The sequence below is a fragment of the Temnothorax longispinosus genome, chromosome 4 (genome assembly GCF_030848805.1).
Source record: "Temnothorax longispinosus isolate EJ_2023e chromosome 4, Tlon_JGU_v1, whole genome shotgun sequence".
NCBI lineage: Eukaryota > Metazoa > Arthropoda > Insecta > Hymenoptera > Formicidae > Temnothorax > Temnothorax longispinosus.
Window position 1 is genome coordinate 7552338 of NC_092361.1, and position 23160 is coordinate 7575497.

Here is a 23160-nt window from a genome sequence, read left to right on the forward strand (position 1 = left end):
CTTTCTTTTCCTGCTTCTACGAATTTACTACTTAATATGGAGATGTCAGAGCCCGTGTCAACCTTGAAAAACCATTCTTTCCCATCAATTTTCCCCTTATAGCAAAAATGATTAAAATAAGGCTTAATTCTATTTTCATTCGAAATAACTTTATTACACACATTTGAAATAACATTTTTATTGTAAGAATTCGGGGTATTGATAACCCTCGCCAAACTCACCCCGCTGAGTTTGACTAAATCGCGTTTCCCCTTTGTTCGGGGCACTCGGATCGGAAATGTCCGGTCTTCCCACACGTCCAACACTCTCCCCGGTTGGCGCCGAATTTGCTGCCGCGCCCATTTCCTTTTTGGAAATTTCCCTTCCTTTCTGTCTTTCCCTCCTCCTTTTGCTCTTTGTCAGCCTCTACCGCTCCCTTTTCAACATTCGCGCCCCTCTTTTGTCCATCTCTCGCAGTGCTTTTAATAAATTTTTCGCGAGCAAACCCTTCGCCCTAAATTATTTTTAGTGCCTTTGCTTTTTCGATAGCCTGACACAAAGTAGTAATCCCCTCCATTTGTAACGTCCGTCTGATAAAATGATCAGTGACGGCCGTTACAAACTGTGAACAAGCGATCTTTTCGCGAATCTGATGAGGGCACTCGGGGTATGCGAGGCGCGACAGTCGTTCTATATCGGAACCGAGAGCAGCAAGATCTTTCCCAAATCTCTGTCTGCGGTTCGTGAGCGCGGAATAATAATTCTGCGTTAACCGCCCCTCACCGAAACGCAACTCGAGTTTCGATTTCAGCTCAGAAAAATTTAGACACTCGATGTCTTGTACCGTCTCGAGAATCGTGCGTGCCTTGCCCCTCAGGCTCGAGGCCAGCGCGACGGTTTTCGTCCCGTCGTCCCAGAAATTCGCTCGGGCAATTAGATTAAATTGCGAAAAATATTCCTGTAGTGGGACCGACCCATCGTAAGTGTCGGGCTTCAATTTATAACCGAGCCCGGCACCCGCTCCTGTAACGGCGTCACACGCGCGCACGGCACGGTTGCCAACTTCGTTCGTGTTCCTGGCACTCGAATAAACGTCGAGATCACTCTCGGCACTCGCTCCCGTGTCTCTCTCAAATCGACGTGTAACGTTTTCGCTCGCGCCGCCCGTATTCGCGCTTCTCCCGGTCGGGCGCATGCCGCTCTCACTCGCGCTGCCCGCGAACGCATTTCTTACGGGCGAGCGCACGTTTCTTCCCGCGCCGTCTGCGACCGCGTCCCCTTCGGTCGAACGCACATCACTTCCTCGCGCGCCGTTCGCGGTCGCGCTCCCCCCGCACGCGGCCCGCGACCCCTCACCGTTCGCGCTTCGTACACTCGCGGTCGCGTTTCTCTCACTCGCGCGTACGTCGTTTTCGCTCGCGTCGGCCGCAGCCGTATGTCCCTCGCGTGCGTCCCGCGCTCTCGTGCCGCCCACGGCCCGCGTTTCCGCATCCCCGGACGCTCTAATATTAAGTGGACTTAGCTCTGTGTCGCCGGATATTGTCCCTCGGAGTCGGCGGAGTTCCTCCTCCTGGCGGCGGAACGTCTCCGCGTACTCGCGTTCCCTCCGAGCGTGTTCCTCGCGCATCTCGCGGATCTCCCTTATCACCGCCTGAAGAGTGACTATTTCGGTCGTCATCTCCGCAGCGTCCGACTGTGTAGTCGCTAGCCTGAGGCGTTTCCTTGCGGCCATGGGAAAATTCCTGGCCGTGGTATCGTCGCTCGTCGTATCGTCGCTCGTCAATCCTCGCTCGTCCGATCCTCGCTCGTCCGATCCCGGACGAGCGCCCCAAAATGTTACGCTCGCCAGGCGTATGCCACTCTCTCACACTTGCACTCACTCGCGTCGCGCACTCCGGCACTCGCTCAATGAATAAGGCTCGTTATTTATATAAAAGGAACTCGTTTAATAATGTTCTGTTTGTACACAGAGCTCGGGTTAACACGTCCGAACGTGACGGAAACCCGAAGCATAATTCGACAGTCACCGTAAGTAAACAAACACAGCTGTCGTCAAGGGCGATTCGCAACTTCTGAAACGGGGCGACCCGCGTGAGCGCACGGCACGGGCGTACAGGTACAACACGGGTGTAACAATACATTAAGATAAATCTTTAAACATAATCTAAAGCATTTGCAACTTTAAAATATGTATCTTTAAGAAGAAATAGAAAAATAGTCTTTGAAAAATCGCCCAAACAGCACACATGTCCAAAAGCGGGACATAAGACGTTTAAAAGACATCTTTTAAACACGAAAATATGATTAAAAGATGTCTAAAAAACGTCTTACATCTCGATTTTGGACATTGTACTGTAGACGATAATCAAATTTTTAAACATTCCATCGAGAAGGGTATGATAATTAAGCTAAAGAAATATCTTAAGATAACGACTAAAAGTAACAGCAAATAAACAATTTTAATCTATAACAAACCTCTTTTATTCCAGATATCTTGCTACAGGTGACCAGATGTTATCAATCGCACTAGCCTACCGTATTGGCGAGTCAACAGCACATGCTGTTGTAAAAGAAACATGTGCTGCGATAGTTTCTGCATTATCACCTCTTTATTTACGCGCTCCAAATGAGGATGAATGGAAAGAAATTTGTGCAGGATATTTACAAGACTGGAATTTTCCCAATTGTATTGGGGCGCTGGATGGGAAACATATACAAATCCAAGCGCTACCAAATTCTGGCAGTTCATTTTATAATTACAAAAAGACTTTTAGCATAGTATTGCTTGCTGCATGCGACCATAAGTACAAATTTACTTTGATAGATGTTGGTTCATATGGAAGCGAATCTGATGGGGCAGTTTTCACTCAATCTAATCTGTCAACATCACTCCGTGAAAATACTTTAAATTTGCCGAAAAGAACTGCAAGATTACCCGGTTCTGACTTACAAACACCTTGCTTTTTTGTAGCAGACGATGCCTTTGCTCTTACAGAATGTATGATGAAACCGTACTCAAAAAGACATCTTAGTGATAAAGAAAAAATTTTCAACTATAGACTTTCTCGCGCTAGACGTACAATTAAAAATACGTTCGGTATTTTAGCCGCTCGGTGGAGAATTTTTCGGAGGCCAATTGCCGTTAACCCTTGTACTGTTGATAGTATTGTTCTAAGTACTATTTGTCTTCATAATTTTTTGAAGACGGTAAACGATGAACAACCTGCATCAAAAAGAATGTATTGTCCTCCAAATTTCATTGACGGTGAAAATGAAAATGGTGATTTAACGCCTGGAGGTTGGAGATCTGCTGAAAGAACAGATCTCCAAGCTATGAAAAAAAGGCCTCCTTGTCGAGCAGCAGAAAAAGCATTTCGCCAAAGAGACGCTTTGGCACAATATTTTCTAACCCCAGAAGGAGAAGTGCCATGGCAGTATAAGTATATTAAAAGAGGACGATATGCTGCTTAAGTTTTGATGAACTTCATTTAACACATTAATGCTATATTTACTAAATTTAAAACAATACTTTAATGTAGGTTTTCTCAGATAATTTATGAAATAAATTTTATTTCTCCATAAAGTGTTATTTATTTCTTTATTTTTAATAGAAAGTTGTAGATACAATGTACTTGAATAGTAGTGTTATAGTATATTATAATATAATAATATTGAGTGCGTGCGCGGTAATACACATTATAATTAACTCAAAATAAACTCTTAGGCCCGTATTCAGAACGCGCTTACAACGATGTTAGCGCGAGATGTTAGCGCTCTTATTAGCGCGCGTATTCACAACGCAATGATAGCAGCGCTCTGTTAGAGAAAATCGATAATCACGCGAGTTTAGTGCAAAATTGCTATTCAGAACCACTACAAGTCTTAAAAAGCGTGCTAACATATTGATATCTTAGCAGCGCGCGATAAAAGTGGTCAGGGGCATGTATAAGCAGATACTACTAACCTAACAAGTTGTGCCAGATATTTATAATAAACAGAAAATGGAATACATTTGTGCAATTAATGAAATACGGGAAGTGCGGAATGTTGTGCAAATAGGAGAAAGGATGCCGCAGGTTTTTCGTCACAGGATAGATCCATTCGAAAGATTTAATGATATTCAATTTCGGAATCGCTACAGACTGTCAAAAGAAGCAGTGCGATTTGTGATAGGCTTAGTTGAAGAAAGGTTATCTTCTCAAGCAGGACATGAGAAGGATGTGTCATCAGCGTTACAAGTGTTGATTGCTTTACGATTTTACGCCAAAGGATGCTATCAGACGGAATTAGGTTTGTATTATTTAATTTAATTAATATTCTGTATATGGTTAAGTTATTAGATGAACTTTTATAAAAGTAAAAAATAGAAAAATAAAATTTATATAAATTATTTTGTAAAATTTATATAAATTATTACATTAATATTTATATATCAATATAAAAATGTATATATTTATTTTTGTAAATTATATAAAAATGCACAATTATAAATATGTATATGTATTCTTTATTATATAAACTTATAAATTTTTATATGTCATTTCAGGTGATCTGCATGGAGTATCACAGCCAACAGTATCCAGAATTGTGGCAAAAGTATCGAAAGCCATCGCAGCTCATCTGCCACACTTTGTACATTTTCCAGATATAATGGAAGCCTTGCAAATGGAATTTTACAACATAGCCGGTTTCTCACAAGTTATTGGATGCATTGATTGTACTCATATACGTATTAAATGCCCCGACCAAGAACGAGCTATGTTGTACATAAACCGGAAAGGCTTCTATTCTATAAATGTGCAGGTGGTTTGCGATGCACAGCGTCGAATTCTAGATATTGTTGCCAGATGGAGAGGCAGTGCTCATGACTCCCGAATATGGAACTCAAGTCGTCTGAAGGAGGAGTTTGAGGTAATTATAATTATATAAAGTCTACACAATTATATTCATAACGAATATTTATAATAAATATTTATATCTCTAATTATATTACAAGAATATTTATTTACATAACAAGAAACTCATATATGTTATTTATATTACAGGAACGCAGAATGACAGGAATATTGTTAGGTGATGCAGGTTATCCTTGCAGACCATATTTGTTAACACCTTTTCTACAGCCTCAAACTGATACTCAAAATAGATATAATTGGGCCCATATTCGCACTCGTCTTACCGTTGAAAGATGTTTTGGCGAATGGAAAGGGATGTTTAGAGCACTACAAAACAATATGCAGATTAATCTGGAGACAGCAAAGGTTGCAATTATTGCTATGGCAATTCTCTTCAACATACGGAAACAATTCAACAACTTCGAATATGGTAAGCGCATATCTTAAATCAAAAACATAATAAAAAGATCCTAATTATAATGTAAAAAAATCATGTTAAGAAATATTACATTAAGAATAAATCTACATATATTAACATATAAATATAAATATATATGCGTAAATGAAACTCATTCAAGTATAACATTACTGCATTTAAAATATGACATGCTTTTGTTACAGAAATTGATGATGAAGAAAATCAAAGCGATGAAGAGCAACGTGCTGTTGTTCCACATGCAACAGAACGACCTGGCGCAGCATTCCGTTTGGATTTTGCACAACGGCATTTTGGCTGATCAGTTCTTGCAACGTTAACATCATATTTTTTATTGCAACTGCTTGAAAATTGCCTTCTTCAAGAGAAAGACAAGATATCACAACATGATCATGTTCACAGTTAATTTAAAAAATAATTTTATTTAATATTTACTCCATATTTACTCCTATTATTTAATATGTACTCCATTTTAAACTACATTTTTCTTAAACAACTTTCTCATCTTATTTTCTATATCTTAATATTGTGTTATCATTATAATATTTTGTTCATATAAAAACTAATATATTTATGCCTATATATTTGTCAATATTTGTTATTTATATTACATTATTTAAATTCTCTAATTTTTTATTTAATTCTATCTTTAAAAGTTTTATTTTTAATTGTTGCACTTTTTTTCTCTTCTATTAATTCTAAATTCTTATTGTGTTCAATTTCTAAGAGTTTTAGTTTCAATTTGTGTTCAATTCTGTTTCGCTCATCTTCTTTACCCAGTTTTTCTTCATGCAAGTGAAACATTGCTTCTTCAAATGCTGACATTTCTTTTTTCTTTCGCTTTACATAAACATTATCCTCTGTAGGGTTATTGGACACCTGTACTTCATCCGTCGTTTCTTCAAATAGTTCTTCAGCAGGTACTAAGATTCTAAATCAAATATAATAATTACAAATAAAGTCTGATAAAAATACTATTTATAAATTAAATATAAATTTGCAGAGAATGTAGGAATTAACAATAAAAATTATTAATATTATGTATTTTTAATATTTATATTCCTTATGCACTATATAATTTTTAATATTTATATTCCTAATGTACTATATATTTTTCTTACCCTGTATTGGGATCCAGCAAATAGTTTTCTGTATTTTGTTCTGATTGCTGTGTATTGCATATCGGCCTCTATATAAAAGTAGAGAAAATTATAAATATATTTTATTTTGTATATTTTGAAGTGCAGCAAGAAATATAAAACTTTACCGTTCCATCGGAATCAAACATATTTTCGTCTTCCTCGAAATCTTCCGGTACAATTTTCCTTAACATATCATCCAAAGGGGTAAGCTCTGGACTATACGGACCACCACCACTACGGTGTAATGATCTTTTATGCGCTGCATAATTTTTCTTTGCTTGCATTTTCCATCGTTGATATGCACCGCGTACCTCCTTCCAATCGCGTGCAATTCCTCTTGAGGAAAGGGTGTTGGCAATTATTTTCCATTTCTCCTGCCGAAGATTTTTATTTTTCACAGAATTGCTCTTATCTTCCAGAATACATTTATTCTGGAAGACAAAATCAATTATTGCTTTTTTCTCATCAGCAGTGAAATTTTCCTTCCTTTTATCTGTCATTTTTAAAAGAAAGAACACTTATATTTATGAATTAACATGAATAAGATTGACTAACTATAAGTAACAATAATAGGCGATTTTTGGCGTGACTCTGGTATAAGCAACCAAAGGGTACCAAATTGCACCAGAACCAATAGCAACCACCGATAGCAACTTTGGTATATGTACCAAACCATAGGGTAGACCGGGGACAAAAGTAACAGGGTACAGTTGTAACATCGTGAATATTTCTTAAACTATAAAAGGTACGTGTGTATGACCGCGAGGCGAGATCCGCTAGATAGAGCGGCATTTGTTCCTTAGTTCATTGCCGCCCCTCGCGGAACGTGCACGTGTGCAGGAGAAGAAGTTACTTTTTTCCTTCCTGAAGTAAGTTTTCTTACGTGCATAAAATCTGAAATATTTTTTTTTCTTTATGCCGAAGGTATAAGGTTTTATTTTTATATGTTTTAGTGATTATTTATGTTGATGATTTGCATAATACGATTGACTTTCATCCAGATATTTATGTAAAAAATTTACTTCGAATCATAAAATATCATTAGGGGACAATTGTAACATCAATGCCTGGGAACAGTTGTAGCGTTACAATTGTCCCCGTTGCTCGGGGACAATTTCAACTTAACCTAACCCTTTAAATATATATGATTATAAATAATCTTTCAGTTGAGTTGAGAAAACAGTATTATTTGTTTTTGTTTGCTATAATGTAAAAATACTGATATTGTCATGTAACAAATTATTTTATCATTAAAGTTGCATTTTTTATAGAAAATTCGTAAGATTGATTACATAAACCTACTAAATAACCATTATTTTGTTTATAGATGATGTGGTACAATCGTTCCCCTCTGCTGTTACAATTGTCCCGGGGGTTGGGACGGTTGTAACAGTATTCCTCATATTCTTTAAACAATAATAACTTTTTTCCTAGTTACATTACTGAATTCAGCACAAGAAAATTTTGTAGTCAAATAAATTCTACATCTAAAGGTACAGGTCTTTTTTACGTAGATATTATATTTTAACTGTTATAAAATCTTAAACTCAAAATGTTACTTTTGTCCCCGGTCTACCCTACCAAACGATCGCCAAAAATCGTCTAATAATGATAATATGTAAAGAAATGTACTTACTCTGTATTGTACACATTGTGATAATGTCAACGAACAGTTAAACATCGCAGTTGTACTTCGCGCGCGAGTGCCACGAGTGACTCTTGCCGCATCCACATAACGCGATATGAAAAGAGCCAATAGCCATATCCGAGCACTGTTATTGGTTGTTATCGCGTGTTTAGGTAAGGGCGCTCTGTTCTTGCGTTCTGAATACGGGCCTTAATAATTAAAATAAAGTTTCTAAAATGTTCTATTTTTTAATACTCTGTGTAATTAACATGTATAAACTAATAAAATAAACTAATATATAGTGATTAACATTGTATACAATGACTGTATGTTAATTTTGTACAAAAGTAATCACAGACATGAACGATATAATACTGAGTCGCTTATACATTTGCACCTCTACTCAAAAAACGAAAAAAAAATAAATTTGTAATTAAAAATAAGTATGCGTGCCATTTCGCTTATACGTTTGCACTTCTACTAAAAGAAACAAGAAAAAAAATAAATTTGTTTGTAATTAAAAATAAGTATGCGTGCCATTTCGCTTGTACATTTGTACTTTTACTCACAAAATGAGAAAAAAAAATAATTTGTAATTAAAAATAAGTATACCTGCCATTTCACACACAAAATGTTACTTAGATAACAAAACATCCATAATCTTTTTGCATTTCTCATCTCTATTTTCTTCTGGTAACTGCGAAAGCCGTGATATGATGAACTTAGCGAAGTGTTCATCTGCAGGTAGATAATTTTCGTTTCCTTCCTTTTTTTGGAGTACATATTCTTTAAGTACATTTGCGGTATTTACAAATGAACTTTCAACTACATCGGATTCATTCCTTTTTCTTTTTCGCTGTATGCCGCCAGAAAAACATTTCGTTTGGATATTAGGTGAGAATGGAATCAAAGTTGTGGACAATTTCGCTGCCGTAACTTGTTTCTCTGCAGAGTGTGATATAATATCTTCCTTCACAGTCAACATATCATTTTGACTGTAGTCAGAAACATCAGAAGCTCTGTCTGAAGATGCGGCAGCATTATTAGATTTATCAATATTTTCATATGTTGATGTTGATGGAGTAGATGAAGTGCTGCCTATAGAAATATCTGATGTGCATCCAAGAGATATGACTGGCTGATAAACTCCCGTAGATGTTTTAAGTGTGTTTGTTATTGAGGGTTCAAAATTCTGCCAGTTTCTTGGTAATCCATGTACGCTTCCTTCTAATTGATCTTCAGGGAATCTACGCATACACAATACGAAGCGTACAATATATATCTTTTTTACGGAAAATTTCTTTCAGTACAAGTAAAACGCAATAAAAGAAAGATTGTCGCTTTTGCTAAAGAGGCTCAACGGTTTCAACCAAAGAATCAATAAATTATATGATTATTCCATTTTATCTGACAAGAATTGTTTTTTTCTTAATGTTTTTGAACGGTGCAAGGAAATAACGATCAATGTTCACTTTTTGTTGAAATTAATCTGGTCAAGCTATCTTGTAACAAAGAACTCATAATTCTTATCTATTTTTATCAAGAACAGTTACAAATCATCGGAAATAATGCCGAAAAATGTATCGTGCTGGAGGAAAAACGATCATAATATAATGTAAACACTGCAGTCTGATATTCACCAGTACTTTTTTCAATAGCTTCCTATATATCTGATGTCTTGAAACTTAAAATCACGTTTTTCTTAAAATAACTCAGGATAAACATTGATTGTTTTTCTCCTGTGTCCTTTACTTTCTATTAAGCGTTTCGATTGTATGTACTTACTTGTTCTGGACTTGACTCTCCATCTTGATACTTTCTGGAGATCTGCTCTGGACTTTTTTTAATTCTTGATTAAATTGAGCTATGTTGGGACTTTGTTGACCTGCGGATGTACTTCCCCTGTTGAAAACAAATAAATAATGAGAACATTAATATAACACTCTAATATAAGAACATTACTCTTCAACAAACCTTACACATTTCTTTGTTTTTAAAAAACTAATATTTATTAAATTTTCAAAGAAAACCATAAAAAGTATTGAACCGTCAGGATGAAGCCCTTTTTCGGTAACTAATAAATATTTTTTTACAATAAAGAAAAACTAATAATTAGTAAAGGACAGAATTTTATTAAAAAAACCTTTCGTTTTGGTGACTAAAATTCAATTCGTCCGAAGGATTCTTTTCAGATTTGGTGCCAACTCGCAATGAAACGTTGCTGAAGTTCCTACAAAACAATAATTACAATAATTAATATACCATTAACATAATCGATTTTTCATCAATTTATACCTTCTTCTCTGGATGTGTTTATCCATGAATTTCATGCTTTCAAACAACGGCCATTGTTTAATTGTTTGTATACCACTGCCACTGCGTGTTGCCTGTTCATTTAATCTTCTTTGTCTGCAGTACCTAGTTTTTAATCTTTTCCACCTTTCTTGTACTTCTTCGGCTATGAAAAATTAAATATTTTTTTCAAATTATTTTCATATTATATTTCTGTATACGAAACGATTTTAAAAACATACCTGATATGTTACATGTTTTTGCAATTTCTTCCCATGATTTGTTTTTCATCACGTTGTCTTTATAATTTTTAACACTTTTGTCGTACAAGTGATTATAACTTTGTACACACGTAATTATAAGTTCGTTTAACGTATCGACGAAATCACCGATTTTGTCATCTTCCTGATCTTCCATTGTTAAATCAACATCAATTATATAATTTGTTGGGTACGTGTGATCACTGCACATATCGTGATGTCTTCTTCCGTTATTTGGTGAATGTCTGTCTTCAGATACGGGTGTCGTGATGTCGAATGTCGGAACAGAGTCTCTCTGGTAGAACACGCGGTCATATGGTTAGAACAAGTGAGGTTATGTGACTACTTTCCTTGGCGTAAATTCTAAAATTCCAACATGACGGAAATTTGTGACTACGGTTCAGGCCATTGCACATAACATTGTTTTTAGTCATAATCATAAAACCGAAAGAAACTAGACCAATCACACTCGATTATTCTTCGAGCGCGAGGAGAATAATCGATTGTGATTGGATTTTCTTACGGCCCTACGATTACGACTAAAGCATTGTTACGTGCAATGGCCTTAAGGCCGTAAGCGAAATGGTTGAATTCCATTTCCTACAGTCTGCTCCCTTACTGTCCCTTACTCTCAGCCAATGAGAGTTCGACAGTAACAAAAGCGCACGTGACAGGGAACCGGTCAAGCCGGTGTAGTTTGAATTGTCTTCTTCTTCTCCTCGTTACATTAGCGTATGTCATATCCATCGCGTCGCATCACGCGACGAATACGATATACGCTATCGTCAATAATTGTGCGTTGTTTTCCGACTTATGACTAAACGGTCACGACAATCCTCGTGCACAGGCTCTTAACCTGCAAGTATGTCGGACGTGGAATTGACGGAATACCTTTCGGAAAATGAGCTCAGCAGTGTGTAATAGGCTGGGGTCAGGATCTCGAGCAATAGCACGACAGTAGTTAGGAAACACTCTTTATTCCTTTTCGCGCTCCGATACGATACAATACACGTCTCACGCGCTCGCTGCCGTGCCCAGTACTGCCAACCTCACGGGGCCGTCTATCCGCCTTAAGCCTTAAGCTACTCTCACACTCGGCCAATTCTGACCTTGATCTCCGCCCCCGGAGTCGGTGTTGCAAAAAAAAAATAAGTAACTTGTCTATACGTAATTTTTAAGTAATCTCGTGAATATAAGAACAGAACATTTTCTCTTTAATTTAACACTTTTCTTAATTCTAACTCTTAACTCTAATTATCCTTAACTGTTACATCGTTACCTGTTGAGGTAGCGTGTGGAAAGGAGCAAGCAGGATTTTCCTTTCAGGAATAGAGTTACTCTGTGGCGTATGAAATAAATGCTTTTATTCACTTAGCGTGTTAACTATGCGGTAGTTCGCTTGCGACTGACTTTTACAATATGGCCGCACTCGCGGCTCGGAGGCTTTCGGAGCCCGCTCACCCGAAGTGCCGCGCTCGACACACATCGCGCCATCTCTGAATACGCATACGCGTCAAATGCGACGACCTGCCTTAACATTACCCTACTTTGTATTGTCGTACATATTATTTTTTGGATGTTTTTCTTTCATCCACGGTTTCATGTTGGCCGCCTCCCATGTTCCCTGATACGGTTTGTTTGTTATTTGGTGATTCTCAATATCCTTTATTATATATCTATCGTTCCGCAAGACTCGAATTACCTCATATGGCCCTTTAAACTCAGGGATAAGTTTGTGTGACGCGCCTTTAGTAGTATCTATATTCTTGATCATAACGTAGTCACCTACGCTGTAAGTGTGTGCTATTTTCCTTTTCCTATCGAAATATTCCTTGTTGTATTTCTGACTCTTTTCTATTTTCTTAGCCGCTCTATTTCTTAAGTTTTCTAGATCGCGATCGTTATTATTTACACTTTCCAGATGTTCCTGAATTTTATCGACTATTTTCCCTTCCTGGTCTACTCCGAATAAAAGCCTACTAGGCGTTTCGCCTGTCGTTTTATGTACCAAATTATTTATCGCGAATTCTACTTCTGTCACAACCTTATACCAGTATTCTTCTCGTCGTTATTTATTAATTTACTTATCATAGGGCCTATGAATCTATTGGTACGTTCTACCTGCCCATTCGCTTTCGGGGAGGCTGTCGCAATACAAATGTGGCGAATGTCATTCTCTTTACAAAAAACCTGAAAATCGTTGGCCGTAAAAGCCGTGTTCCTATCCGATATAACACTGCGTGGTCTACTGTACGTGTTAAAATGTAATGTTAGGTTATCAATAACCTCTTTCGTCGCCGTTGTTTTCGTTTGGATACAACCTCGTGAACTTAGAGAATGCATCGATGACAACTAAAATATATCGCTTAGTTAATCTATTCTTATCTACCGGTCCGTAATGGTCTACGTGGTACGTCTCGAACGGCACCTGGCTCTTAGGGATAGGATGTAGGTATCCTTCTTTCCTACCCGTTGGCGGGGAGAATGCTATGCATTTTAAACAATCTGCGATATAGTTTTTTATTTTCTGTTTCATGCAAGAAAACCAATAGCTTTTTAGCATTGTCTCTAATGTTTTTTCAACCCCTAGGTGGCCCATTTGATCGTGATACTTATTAATAATGTGCGACTCCATCGCCTGGGGAACGTAAAATAATAATTCTGTACCGTGTTTCCGGTAAACTATCCCGTTTCTCATTTCAAAATGTGCGTCTTCAGCTTTTTGAAGCTCCTCCCGTAACTCGCGAAGCTTATAATTCCGACCCTGACTAAGAGCCAGATTTAGTTCAAACGAGTTCTCCTCTACTATTAAAACATCTGTAGGTAACCTACTTAAAGCGTCTACATGACACATTTTCGCATTTGAACGATGTTCTGTTACATAATCATATTCTAGTAGTTCTAATGTCCATCTTGCTATACGCGGATTTATTTCTTTCTTCTTTAATGCTAGTGTTAAAGCGTTACAATCTGTCACTATTTTGAATTTTATACTACTTAAATATACCCTGAACCTTCGCAAAGCATACACAATCGCTAACATCTCGAGTTCGAAACTGTGGTATCTTGTTTCGGCATCAATCGTCCTCTTTGAGAAAAAGAATATTGGATGAAACTGTTTATCATCTCCTCGTTGCATCAACACTGCCCTGAAACCTATGGTACTAGCGTCACAATGCAATTCCGTTTCTTTATAGGGGCTGTATATTGCTAATACCGGTGCTTCTATTAACTTCTTTTTTAAAATCTCGTATGTACATAATTCATCTTTTCCAAAATGAAATAAGACGTCCTTTTTTAACAAGTCGTATAAGGGCTTAGCCAATGTTGCAAACGACCGAATAAATTTACGGAAATAAGAGCATAACGCTACGAAACTACGTACTTCTTTCGTGTTTTTCGGTACCGGAATCTTCTGAACCGCTATTATTCCTTTTTTTGTTGGACTTATGCCCTTCTCCGAAATCGTGTATCCTATAAACTCTATTTCTGTTTCCAGAAACTTACACTTATCTATCCTTAATTGAAGTCGATTTGCTACGAATATTCTAAATACTTCCTTCAATACCTCGAAATGTTCTTCTAGTGTTTCTGATGCAATGAGGATATCATCCATATATATTACAATTTTCCCGGCCAGAATAAGTGCTCTTAATACTTTATTAAGGTAACGTTGAAACTTCCCTGGCCCTACCTTCAATCCGAATGGCATACATACAAACTCAAATTGGCCAAACGGCGTCGTAAAAGCGGTATATTTGATAAAGTCTTCTGACATTTTAATATGGAAAAAGCCGTCCTTTAAATCTAATCGTGAAAATATTTTTTTTCCTCGTAAAGCATCAATTAAATCTTGCGCGTTCGGTATCGGGAAATTATTCTTTTCTAATAATTTATTTAAATCGCGAAAATCTATGCACAGTCTTATTTCTCCGTTTTTCTTTTGCGTTAATACAATGGGCGAGGCGTATTCGGACTCACTAGGACGTATTATTTTCTTTTCAAGCATAATGTCTAATAACTTACGAAGGCTAATCTTTTCCGTATGTGAAAGTCGTCGAGGCTTAAACTGAAACGGTTTATCTTGTTTGAGTTTTAGTTTAAGTTCAGCTTTTATCTCGGGTGTTTCCGGTCGTGTCGGGTCTAAATAATGTTCGGCGTACAACTTCTTCATTTTTTCCTGTGTCTCTACCGTTTCGTCCGGGTTGATTTCTAACTGATCTAATTTTTCCTTCGAATTACCTATATCGATATTTAGTATTTCGCGAATGATTTTATCTTCATCTATTTCAGTCGGTGACGGAACCTTCTCGTAAAATTGACGCAATATATCTCTCCCAATTACTGCTGCGGACTTCATTGAGATCTCGGGTACTATCAAAAAGGAACAAATTCTCGATTTTTTATTATTCAATGATAACCTTGCGACCGTGCGCAATCGCGGCTCGCGTCACGCGCTTACAGGCGCCCAAGGTCGTGTTGCGCAGATTATCCGAGAGCGCAGTGCGGATGCTCGCCCGGCCAGCGGAGCCGAATAACGCACCGGCACCGATCGCGGAGGCGGCGGAGGAGTCGGGACCGCCTTACGAGGCGGCAGTCCTGCTGATCCAGAGTCCAGGGGTCCAGGAACGGGGTCCGACCCCGACCGACGACATAGGTCTGCCGACTGACCTCGGCGCGTTAAGGAATATTGTGGAGATGCTCGAGGCCGAGCTTCCCGATATTCCGGATTTGGAGGCGTGCGCCCCTGAAGCGTCGGGGGCCGAAATGGCAACCAGGGGCGAACCCGCAGAGGAGGACTGCGGATCCACGGCGTCGTTCCGGAGCCCGGAGGGGAGCAGCGGCTCCGAGGCGGACGAGGCGGAGCCACGCCTAAATTAGATTTAAGTTGCGGATATGCGTTCCGAGGATGGGAGATACGGTTGAGCGACAGCCATCTTTTTTCTTTTGATTTCAGGTTATTTGATCATTTTCCGTTTATTTGTTTTACGAGACCGTTTTCAGTAGCGACCCTATCCGGCGCAAGATTAGAGTTAAGTGATTGATACCGCGCCAGTATTTGAAGTTTATTTGCGGCTCAGGCGGAAGAGCACCTCGCGTAGAGGATATTTCTTTTGGTTTCATTACGCTCGTTCAGTTATTCCCGTTGGCGCGGGTACGGGATGTCGCGCGGCGGAACGACATAGCTTGAGCCCAACAACACTTTCCAGGAAAGGGGAGGCTCCCATGCGAGCAGCCAGGATACCTTCCCACAACACGGCGGACGAGCCGAGACAATGAGGTTGTTCACTAACTTTTGCTCCCGCACAGGGGAGCCACTGTGCCTGGTAGTTAGCGGCGCAAATTTCAAAGCAGCGAAAGAATCATTATTAATTGTGATAATAATGAGTGGCGAAAAATACGCAAATTGGTCTGTGGAAAAATTAAAAAAAGAGCTCCGTTCTCGGGGAGCAAAAGTAACGGGGAAAAAGAAGGATTTACAAGATCGGTAAGGTGAAATGTCATAAAAAATGAGGTTATTAATTCAATTTTAGGTTTACAACACGTATAAGTGATTTATTACAATGGTGTATGAAGATGAAATAAATGTAATTATTTTCAGATTAATTTATTATGATCGAAATAATAATTTTTGTACGGAAAGCGCAGATGTCTCCGATAATTCATTATTCAACACACCGGATCCTACAGCATACAGAGATATTAATAGTAACTGCATATTACCACAAATAACAGAGCAGCATATACGGCTATTTTTGGAGAGATATAGCGTGAATGGAGACTTGGGCAAAGAAATGTACCAGAATGAATTTTTACTGAATGCTCGCATAGCGGTACGTAATAACGAAACCTACCTTAGAGGACAGTGTAAGGCACAAATGAAGAAACATACTCAATATACTGTTAATGTAAAACTTCTGGAGACAAATAAAACTTTCGGAGTATGGAGAAATAGAGCAAACTTATTGTGAATGTGCGGTAGGCAGTGGGGCAACGGCTCATTGCAAACACGTGCTCGTAATGCTATGGGCAGCAGAACAATTTGTGAGGGAGAAAATTTTGATTTTGCATAAGGTAGGAACACAAAAACTGCAGACATTTCACAAACCGCGTCAGAGTTATTGTGGTTCTCCTTTGAAAGCAAAGCAGTCGCATCTCAAGAACCACGATCGAGCAACGATTATCCCATTCAACCCTATAGAACCAGATACTTTGGATGCGAGGAGATATAATGAAAGAGTGCGTAATAAATGCATCAATTATAGCGCCAATTTTGGCAGTACTATGCCGATAATGCACTGTTTTATGCCTGCCAACCCATATGGTGTTTTGTGGGATCATGATTATACGAAAGTCAGTATACAGGACCAACTATTGTGCGACTTAAACTTATTAAATGTAAATGAAGCTACTATCAAAAGTATAGAAATCAGAACTCGTGGACAAGATGGGAATGCACAATGGCATGAATATCGGCGTCACCGGATAACTGCAAGCAACTTTTATTACTGTTGCAAAACAAAAAGCGATTCCGCTAAAAAAGCCTTAGCTCGGCGAATAATAAATCCTACTCCTTTCAAGAGTAAAGCGACAGATCACGGGAAGCTGTACGAATCAAAAGCAATTGAAATTTTTGAATCTAATTGTGGCAAGAAAGTGCAACCTTCTGGCCTTGTACTTCATCCAGAGCATCCATTTATAGCTGCTTCTCCAGATGGAATCCTTGACGACGGCTCAATATTAGAAGTTAAGTGTCCATACACTCAAAGGCACTGTTGTATAAATGGGACAACAATTCCCTTCTTATATGAAGATGACAATGGATTTCTTCACCTCGATTCTACTCATGCCTACTACTATCAAATTCAAGGGCAGCTCTTCGTAACGAAGAAAGACACTGCACTTTTAATTGTTTATACTTTTAAGGAGTTGTGTGTTATCAATGTACCACGAGATGAGGAGCATATAACGGTAATGGTTTGTGCTCTCGTTAATTTTTATTACTGTTACTTCCAACCCGCTATTTTTGAAGAATACTTATTTAAAAACTATGCTGTTTTTTCAAGCTAATCCTCTATTGTTATGTTAAAAATTATAAAGTCGTTACTCACTACTATAAAGTTTAACATTGACGAGTTATCGTAGCAATTTTAAGAAAATATCTACAACACGTTAGTTAGTCAGTAGTATTGTTAAAAGTATATTGGTACGTTCAATAATATGTGATGTTCAATGATATGTGATGCAAGTGATAACGATTAGTAATTTACTGATAAAACTGAGACTGATATATATGTTTCGTTTATTCCTATGGATATCTGTAATATAATTTCATGTGATAGTTATTCATAAGTTTTGTATGACTGAAGAGATTTATAATAGCATGAGACATAATATTATAAAGCTACACTATTAATAAGTTATAAATGCAGCATACATATTGAAGGAGTTAGTTGATTGAGTATGAAATAATGAGTTTCAATGATACAATAGGAAATGTAATTCATATCGGAAAATGCATCGTTTAATACATAAAAATTGTTTTATTTTCGATTCAGTATATTCATTTTCAATAATTATTAAATAATCATACATGAATATTATTCAGGGGTATGTGCATAATTATTAGAAGTAATACACATCAATAAAGAAATTTTTTACATATGCATTCTGTTTTTTCTTGTTATTCTGTCTCTACATTTCCACTTTCCTCCGTCAAAAAAAGTTCTACATTAATTGGAGCCTAATATTTGCCATTAAGCATCCTTTCCGACAATTCCTTCACAAAAATTACAAAGCATGAGACATGTTTCGTAAATCTTTGATGCCAGTGGTACATAATACCCATTCAATGGTGTTTGGAGAATCGTATATGTTTTTGTTAGGCCAATAAGCCTTTCAATATGTATTCTCTTAGAAGCCAATCTTCTGTCCTTTACTACTACCATTCCAGGCAGTTGACTCTTTCCTTTCAAAAAATGTGGAATATTTACAGTAATGTCTTTGGAGCACAAATATCCTGCACGTTGAATCCTCTATCCGCCATTATGCTATCCCCAGGGTCACACTGTTGAAGAAGATTCCCACGTTCGAAAATTTGCCGGTCACTTGTACTACCACCGTATGCTGATGAGCAGTACGTCAATAACCCATCAGGTGATGCTCCTACAAGTACTTTAACAGTATTCCTATTCTTATATGTACTCCATGTTGCTTGTTGTGCTATAGAATTATTTGGTTTGTGGATAGGGATTTCAGATGCGTCAACTATAACTCTAGTAGACGGATAATACTTTTGAAACCCTTTAGGCATATAATAATTAATTATTTTCCTAGAGGGCCATGTGTCTAATATACTCCACATTTGATGTAGAAAATGTATCCATGTTACAAATATATTTGACACAGACGCTTTACTGATATCAAAAAACCGAGACAATTCATACTCGGTTGTGTTTCGGCGCAGTTTCATTAAGGTTAAAAGAATTGGTTCATTTCGCTAATTGATTGAATGTTATGTGACTTATAACGTAGACGATGTACTTCAGGACACAAAGTGTTGAACAACAGCTGGAATTTTGCATAAGATTCAAGACCGGTATAAAAAGAAATGCCTTCAGCGTCGTTCTCGAACATTTCAATACTATAAAACCCAGTACTTTTCTGAGTTCCCACGTCGACTTTAAATATCTTTTCCGTGTAATTTACAACTTCTGCATCATCGGCCCGTACTTCACTATTCACAGCATAATTTGGAATGTCGCAGCTGACGGAAATACAGGTTTCACTGACTGTTTCTTCATGTTCTACACGTGGGATTTCTTCCAAAATCTGTATGTCTGCACATCCATGCATCTCCATAATCTCTGTAACATATATATATATAAATAATAATCGAGATTAAGCGACCCAACTGGCCAATTTCTATTTATTCATTCGTCTCACAACGTTTCGACCCCGATTGGGTCCTTCTCAAGTGAGATTATACATAATTACGCAACAATATCATGCGTCGCAAGACGTTGCGTCCAAACCACAACGTGGTTATTTGTTCTAGCGTGGCGCTCGCATGATGTGGTTTGGGCGCAACGTCTTGCGACGCATGATATTGTTGCGTAATTATGTATAATTTCACTTGAGAAGGACCCAATCGGGGTCGAAACGTTGTGAGACGAATGAATAAATAGAAATTGGCCAGTTGGGTCGCTTAATCTCGATTATTATTTTTATCTACGCACTGGCGGATCCAATAATTTATTCCATTGTTTATATATATATATATTATTTATGAATAATGGAATAGAATAAAATTATATAGTGGCACTCACCGCTAATTTTGCTGCTAGTATGATTGTCTCCTGGTCTGTCTAAAACTCCGGTCCCCTGTTTACTAGCTGCATTATGTAAAGCGTCTTCTGCATCTTTTTGTCCATTTGTCTCTGTGTCATCTATCACTTTCCTTGTGTTAACCTCGACCGTTTTATTGCTGTCTTTTAGTTTTTCTTCTGTAGCTACAATGTTTGTAGTACCTGGAACATTCACTTCTGCAATTTGAATACATGCTGTAACACAGTCTTCCTTCAATTCCATGTAGTTTCTATCTACAGTGCTTTCTGTTTCTCCAAATAACATTTTTCTTATATCAGAAGCTTTTATTCGCTTGGTAAATATAGAAGGTACTGCATGAGGTTTCAGATTTTTCCTTTTAAGCGTTAACCCTGTAAAAATAATTAAATAATATAATTGTATTTTTATAGTGTGGTATAAAATTGAAGTTTACTCATTTGTGCGACTTACCCGTACATTTGGTTGTTTTAAAGAAATCATCTTCCTTAAAATGTGCAGAACATAATCTCATTGCACTTGTAACCTTAAAGTCAGAGTGCCGATGTTGGAATAGTGCATTTTCCCAAAGTTTTCTTTTCTCCTTATCCTTCGGAAATCTGTGCACTCCTTTATTTGTGCAGTTATCCGCACAACACACTATCATTTCTGTTCTAGATTGAAGAACCGCTATCAATAAACACGGCAACACGCACAATCAAACTTGCACAAGCCGCACAGTGACATATATCCAAACGTCAATATATAGGTTATTATGTCTAATATATTTCAGTTAATATTTCAGTTAATGAATGCAAACAAACATTATCGATTGACATACAGTGATAATATTTTTATTACAATACTGATTTTTCCCATATGTTAACAATTGATGTTTGAAACTCGCGCGAAATACTACCAATTTTGATATGGTGCTGCACTCTATGCTAGCTTTCACTGAACAACCCCATCCGCAGGACGGGCGAACGACGTTCGGCGAAATGGCAGACCACGTTCGCGAAATAAATATTGATTAGCCCCGGCGACTCACCGAGGCCCGAGAAGTAGGCGATGCGTTGTAGCATAACGAAAAGGCCGCGCGGGAAGAGAATGGCGGACCGTCCGCGAACTGAGAAGTGGCGCGACGGACGCGGAAAAGAACGACCCCTGACCACAGGGGAAGACCAGCGAGACGTATTTCGCACGTTAGAATCCTAGTCTGACCACGCGTATAAAAAATGGCGGACCGCCCGGAAATTCCGTAACCGAGGGGTTTGCGGCGAAATGATACGTCCCTGACGTAGGAGCGGGGTCCCTGGATGATCCATACGGGGTTGGCGACGCGATGCGGGAGCGTAAACGCGAAATGGCGAACCGTCCGCGAATTCGCACCAGGTGCATCGTCTGTGGGAGTTAAGCACCCTTGACACCGAGGGGCACTCCACCGAGTCTTCAAAACCGAGTCCCGACGAAATCCGTCAACTGGGGAACGAAATAGCGGACCGTCCTGAATCTCGCACTAGGTGCGTCATCCTCAGGGAAACAACACCCCTGATGAACGGGGACACCCCGAGGAACATCCGTATCCGGTCGCCGTCGAAATCCGACGACCGGGAACCAAGTTACGGAACCGTCCGCTATCTCGCGACCTAGACCTCTTCTACGGGGAAAGACCGCGGAAATCGCGTTACTAGGTCCCGAATAAAGGTCAGGAGGGGTCGACGTCGTCGGCGAGCCTGGTGCTCCGTACCCGGACGTCTTCCTCGAGGAAGTCGTCCGGAAGGACATTGAACGCGCGGCAATAGACCTGGCGCACAGGTCGGCGTCAACGGCCGGGAGAGATTAGCAGCGGTGGAAAACCACTACCTCGTCACCGGGACGGAGCGACCGCGCGAGCGCAACGCACATGGAAATTTCCACGGGGATCGGCGTAAACGGCGTAAACACCTGCGTGGAAAATTACCGAGGTAATATGCGTAGTTCGCGAAAAGAGAAAGCGGAATAGGCGTCGAAGTGGGGGCCGCCGATACCGATGGTGGGGAGCTCAAGCGAGACAAACAACTCGAGGCAGTCTCTCGGGGATGTTCGTACGAGCAACACGTAATAAGCCTCGCTCTTTCGTCGTCGCGCTAAGTCACCGCGAACGTTATACGAGTGCAATAATTATAATTCGACAAGATCCATAACAACCGGGAACGCCCGCGGAACGCGTTAATTATCGCTTTTACATTGGCGAACGGTCATTTCGGGCCGAAATAACTTCGTGCGTCGTAGATAAACGGGGCGTGTGTGCCCACGTATACGAGCGTCCGACATTTTGTGTGACTTGAACTTTTGTGAACAACCATCACTGGAAATCAATAATATGGAATAAATTAAACATCCTTTTCGTAAAAGATTTTGAAAATTATTTAATTGGACTTACCTTCTACTTACCTGATCCATTGGCGTCGATCACTCGAAGTCCCTTGTTGATCCTGGATTCCGGTGGCAGCGACGATCCTGATCGGCGACGGCGATGATCCAGCGGTGGCAGGAACCTGAAAAAAGGAAGATTAATTAGTCTAATTAGTAGTTCGATACTTACCTTCTCGGTGGTTCAAAGGTCAAACCGAGTGGCGACCGTTGATTTCAAGGGACACGTAGCGTTGATTCGTGCCTCCAGTAGTACCGTCCGGTTACAACCTAACCGTTACTCGACCTTTAGCTTGTAACACGCTCCCATTTAATCCCCTATACTTGTTATCCTCTGGCAAACATGGGGTAACTAAATAGCTCGGTACGTAAACATCTTTTACAAAACTCACGGGGCTACCGGTGTCAAGTAATGTCTCTATCTTACAGTCTATTTTGTACTGTCCCGCTTCGTCACACATCTGGTACGGTAGGTTCCTACGGAATTCTTCGTCTTCTACGAACACACTGTTGACATCCGTCTTCTTACTTCCTGTATTCTGCGACGTGTCACCCTTGGCCGTAACTTCCTTCGTCTGGCAATTTTTGTATTGGTGTCCCGTCTGATTGCACTTAAAACATGCCCTTTTTTCGCGCCTCGGTGCTGGACAGTTAACTGCGAGATGTCCTAAAGTGTTACAGTTAAAACACTTAGGTTCCTGCTTCGAATCTGGTCGATCTTCTGTCTTCCTCACTGCCTTCGCCGACTTTGCTCCATTTTCCACCGATGGCTTCTTGGGAGTCCTCTGGT

At 39.1% G+C, this 23160-nt stretch overlaps 2 protein-coding genes and 1 long non-coding RNA gene across 3 annotated transcripts in view; 1 reads left to right on the forward strand and 2 right to left on the reverse strand.

Annotated features, from left to right (window-relative positions):
- The first annotated feature begins 1914 nt into the window (after positions 1-1914).
- LOC139811291 (putative nuclease HARBI1) lies at positions 1915-5635 on the forward strand. Its single transcript, XM_071775473.1, has 5 exons — positions 1915-2095; positions 2469-4269; positions 4526-4890; positions 5025-5304; positions 5496-5635. Exons 2-5 carry the CDS (start codon positions 3981-3983, stop codon positions 5609-5611), a joined length of 1050 nt encoding a protein of 349 aa, XP_071631574.1. The 5' UTR covers positions 1915-2095; positions 2469-3980; the 3' UTR covers positions 5612-5635.
- A 367-nt stretch (positions 5636-6002) lies between these two features.
- Positions 6003-10962, reverse strand: LOC139811290 (uncharacterized). Its single transcript, XM_071775472.1, has 7 exons — positions 10614-10962; positions 10375-10537; positions 10223-10309; positions 9865-9981; positions 8692-9326; positions 8089-8288; positions 6003-6945 (listed from the first exon to the last, which is right to left on the reverse strand). The coding sequence occupies exons 1-5, from the start codon at positions 10840-10842 to the stop codon at positions 8714-8716; spliced, it is 1209 nt and encodes a 402-aa protein (XP_071631573.1). The 5' UTR covers positions 10843-10962; the 3' UTR covers positions 6003-6945; positions 8089-8288; positions 8692-8713.
- A 7766-nt stretch (positions 10963-18728) lies between these two features.
- Positions 18729-23160, reverse strand: part of LOC139811721 (uncharacterized) — a 398927-nt gene continuing 394495 nt past the window's right edge. Inside the window, exons 2-3 of the long non-coding RNA XR_011731730.1 lie at positions 19961-22640; positions 18729-19498 (exon numbers count right to left, since the gene is read on the reverse strand). This is a non-coding gene — a long non-coding RNA (uncharacterized lncRNA). The remainder of the gene's footprint in view (positions 19499-19960; positions 22641-23160) is intronic.

Coding starts and splice junctions, on each gene's coding strand:
- LOC139811291 (XM_071775473.1), top strand. CDS start 3,981: ATGGAATACATTTGTGCAATTAATGAAATACGGGAAGTGCGGAATGTT. Junction 4,270..4,525: donor ATGCTATCAGACGGAATTAG/GTTTGTATTATT, acceptor ATGTCATTTCAG/GTGATCTGCATGGAGTATCA. Junction 4,891..5,024: donor GTCTGAAGGAGGAGTTTGAG/GTAATTATAATT, acceptor TTTATATTACAG/GAACGCAGAATGACAGGAAT.
- LOC139811290 (XM_071775472.1), bottom strand. CDS start 10,842: ATGTGCAGTGATCACACGTACCCAACAAATTATATAATTGATGTTGAT. Junction 10,538..10,613: donor AAAAACATGTAACATATCAG/GTATGTTTTTAA, acceptor AATTTTTCATAG/CCGAAGAAGTACAAGAAAGG. Junction 9,327..9,864: donor GAGAGTCAAGTCCAGAACAA/GTAAGTACATAC, acceptor GTGTATGCGTAG/ATTCCCTGAAGATCAATTAG.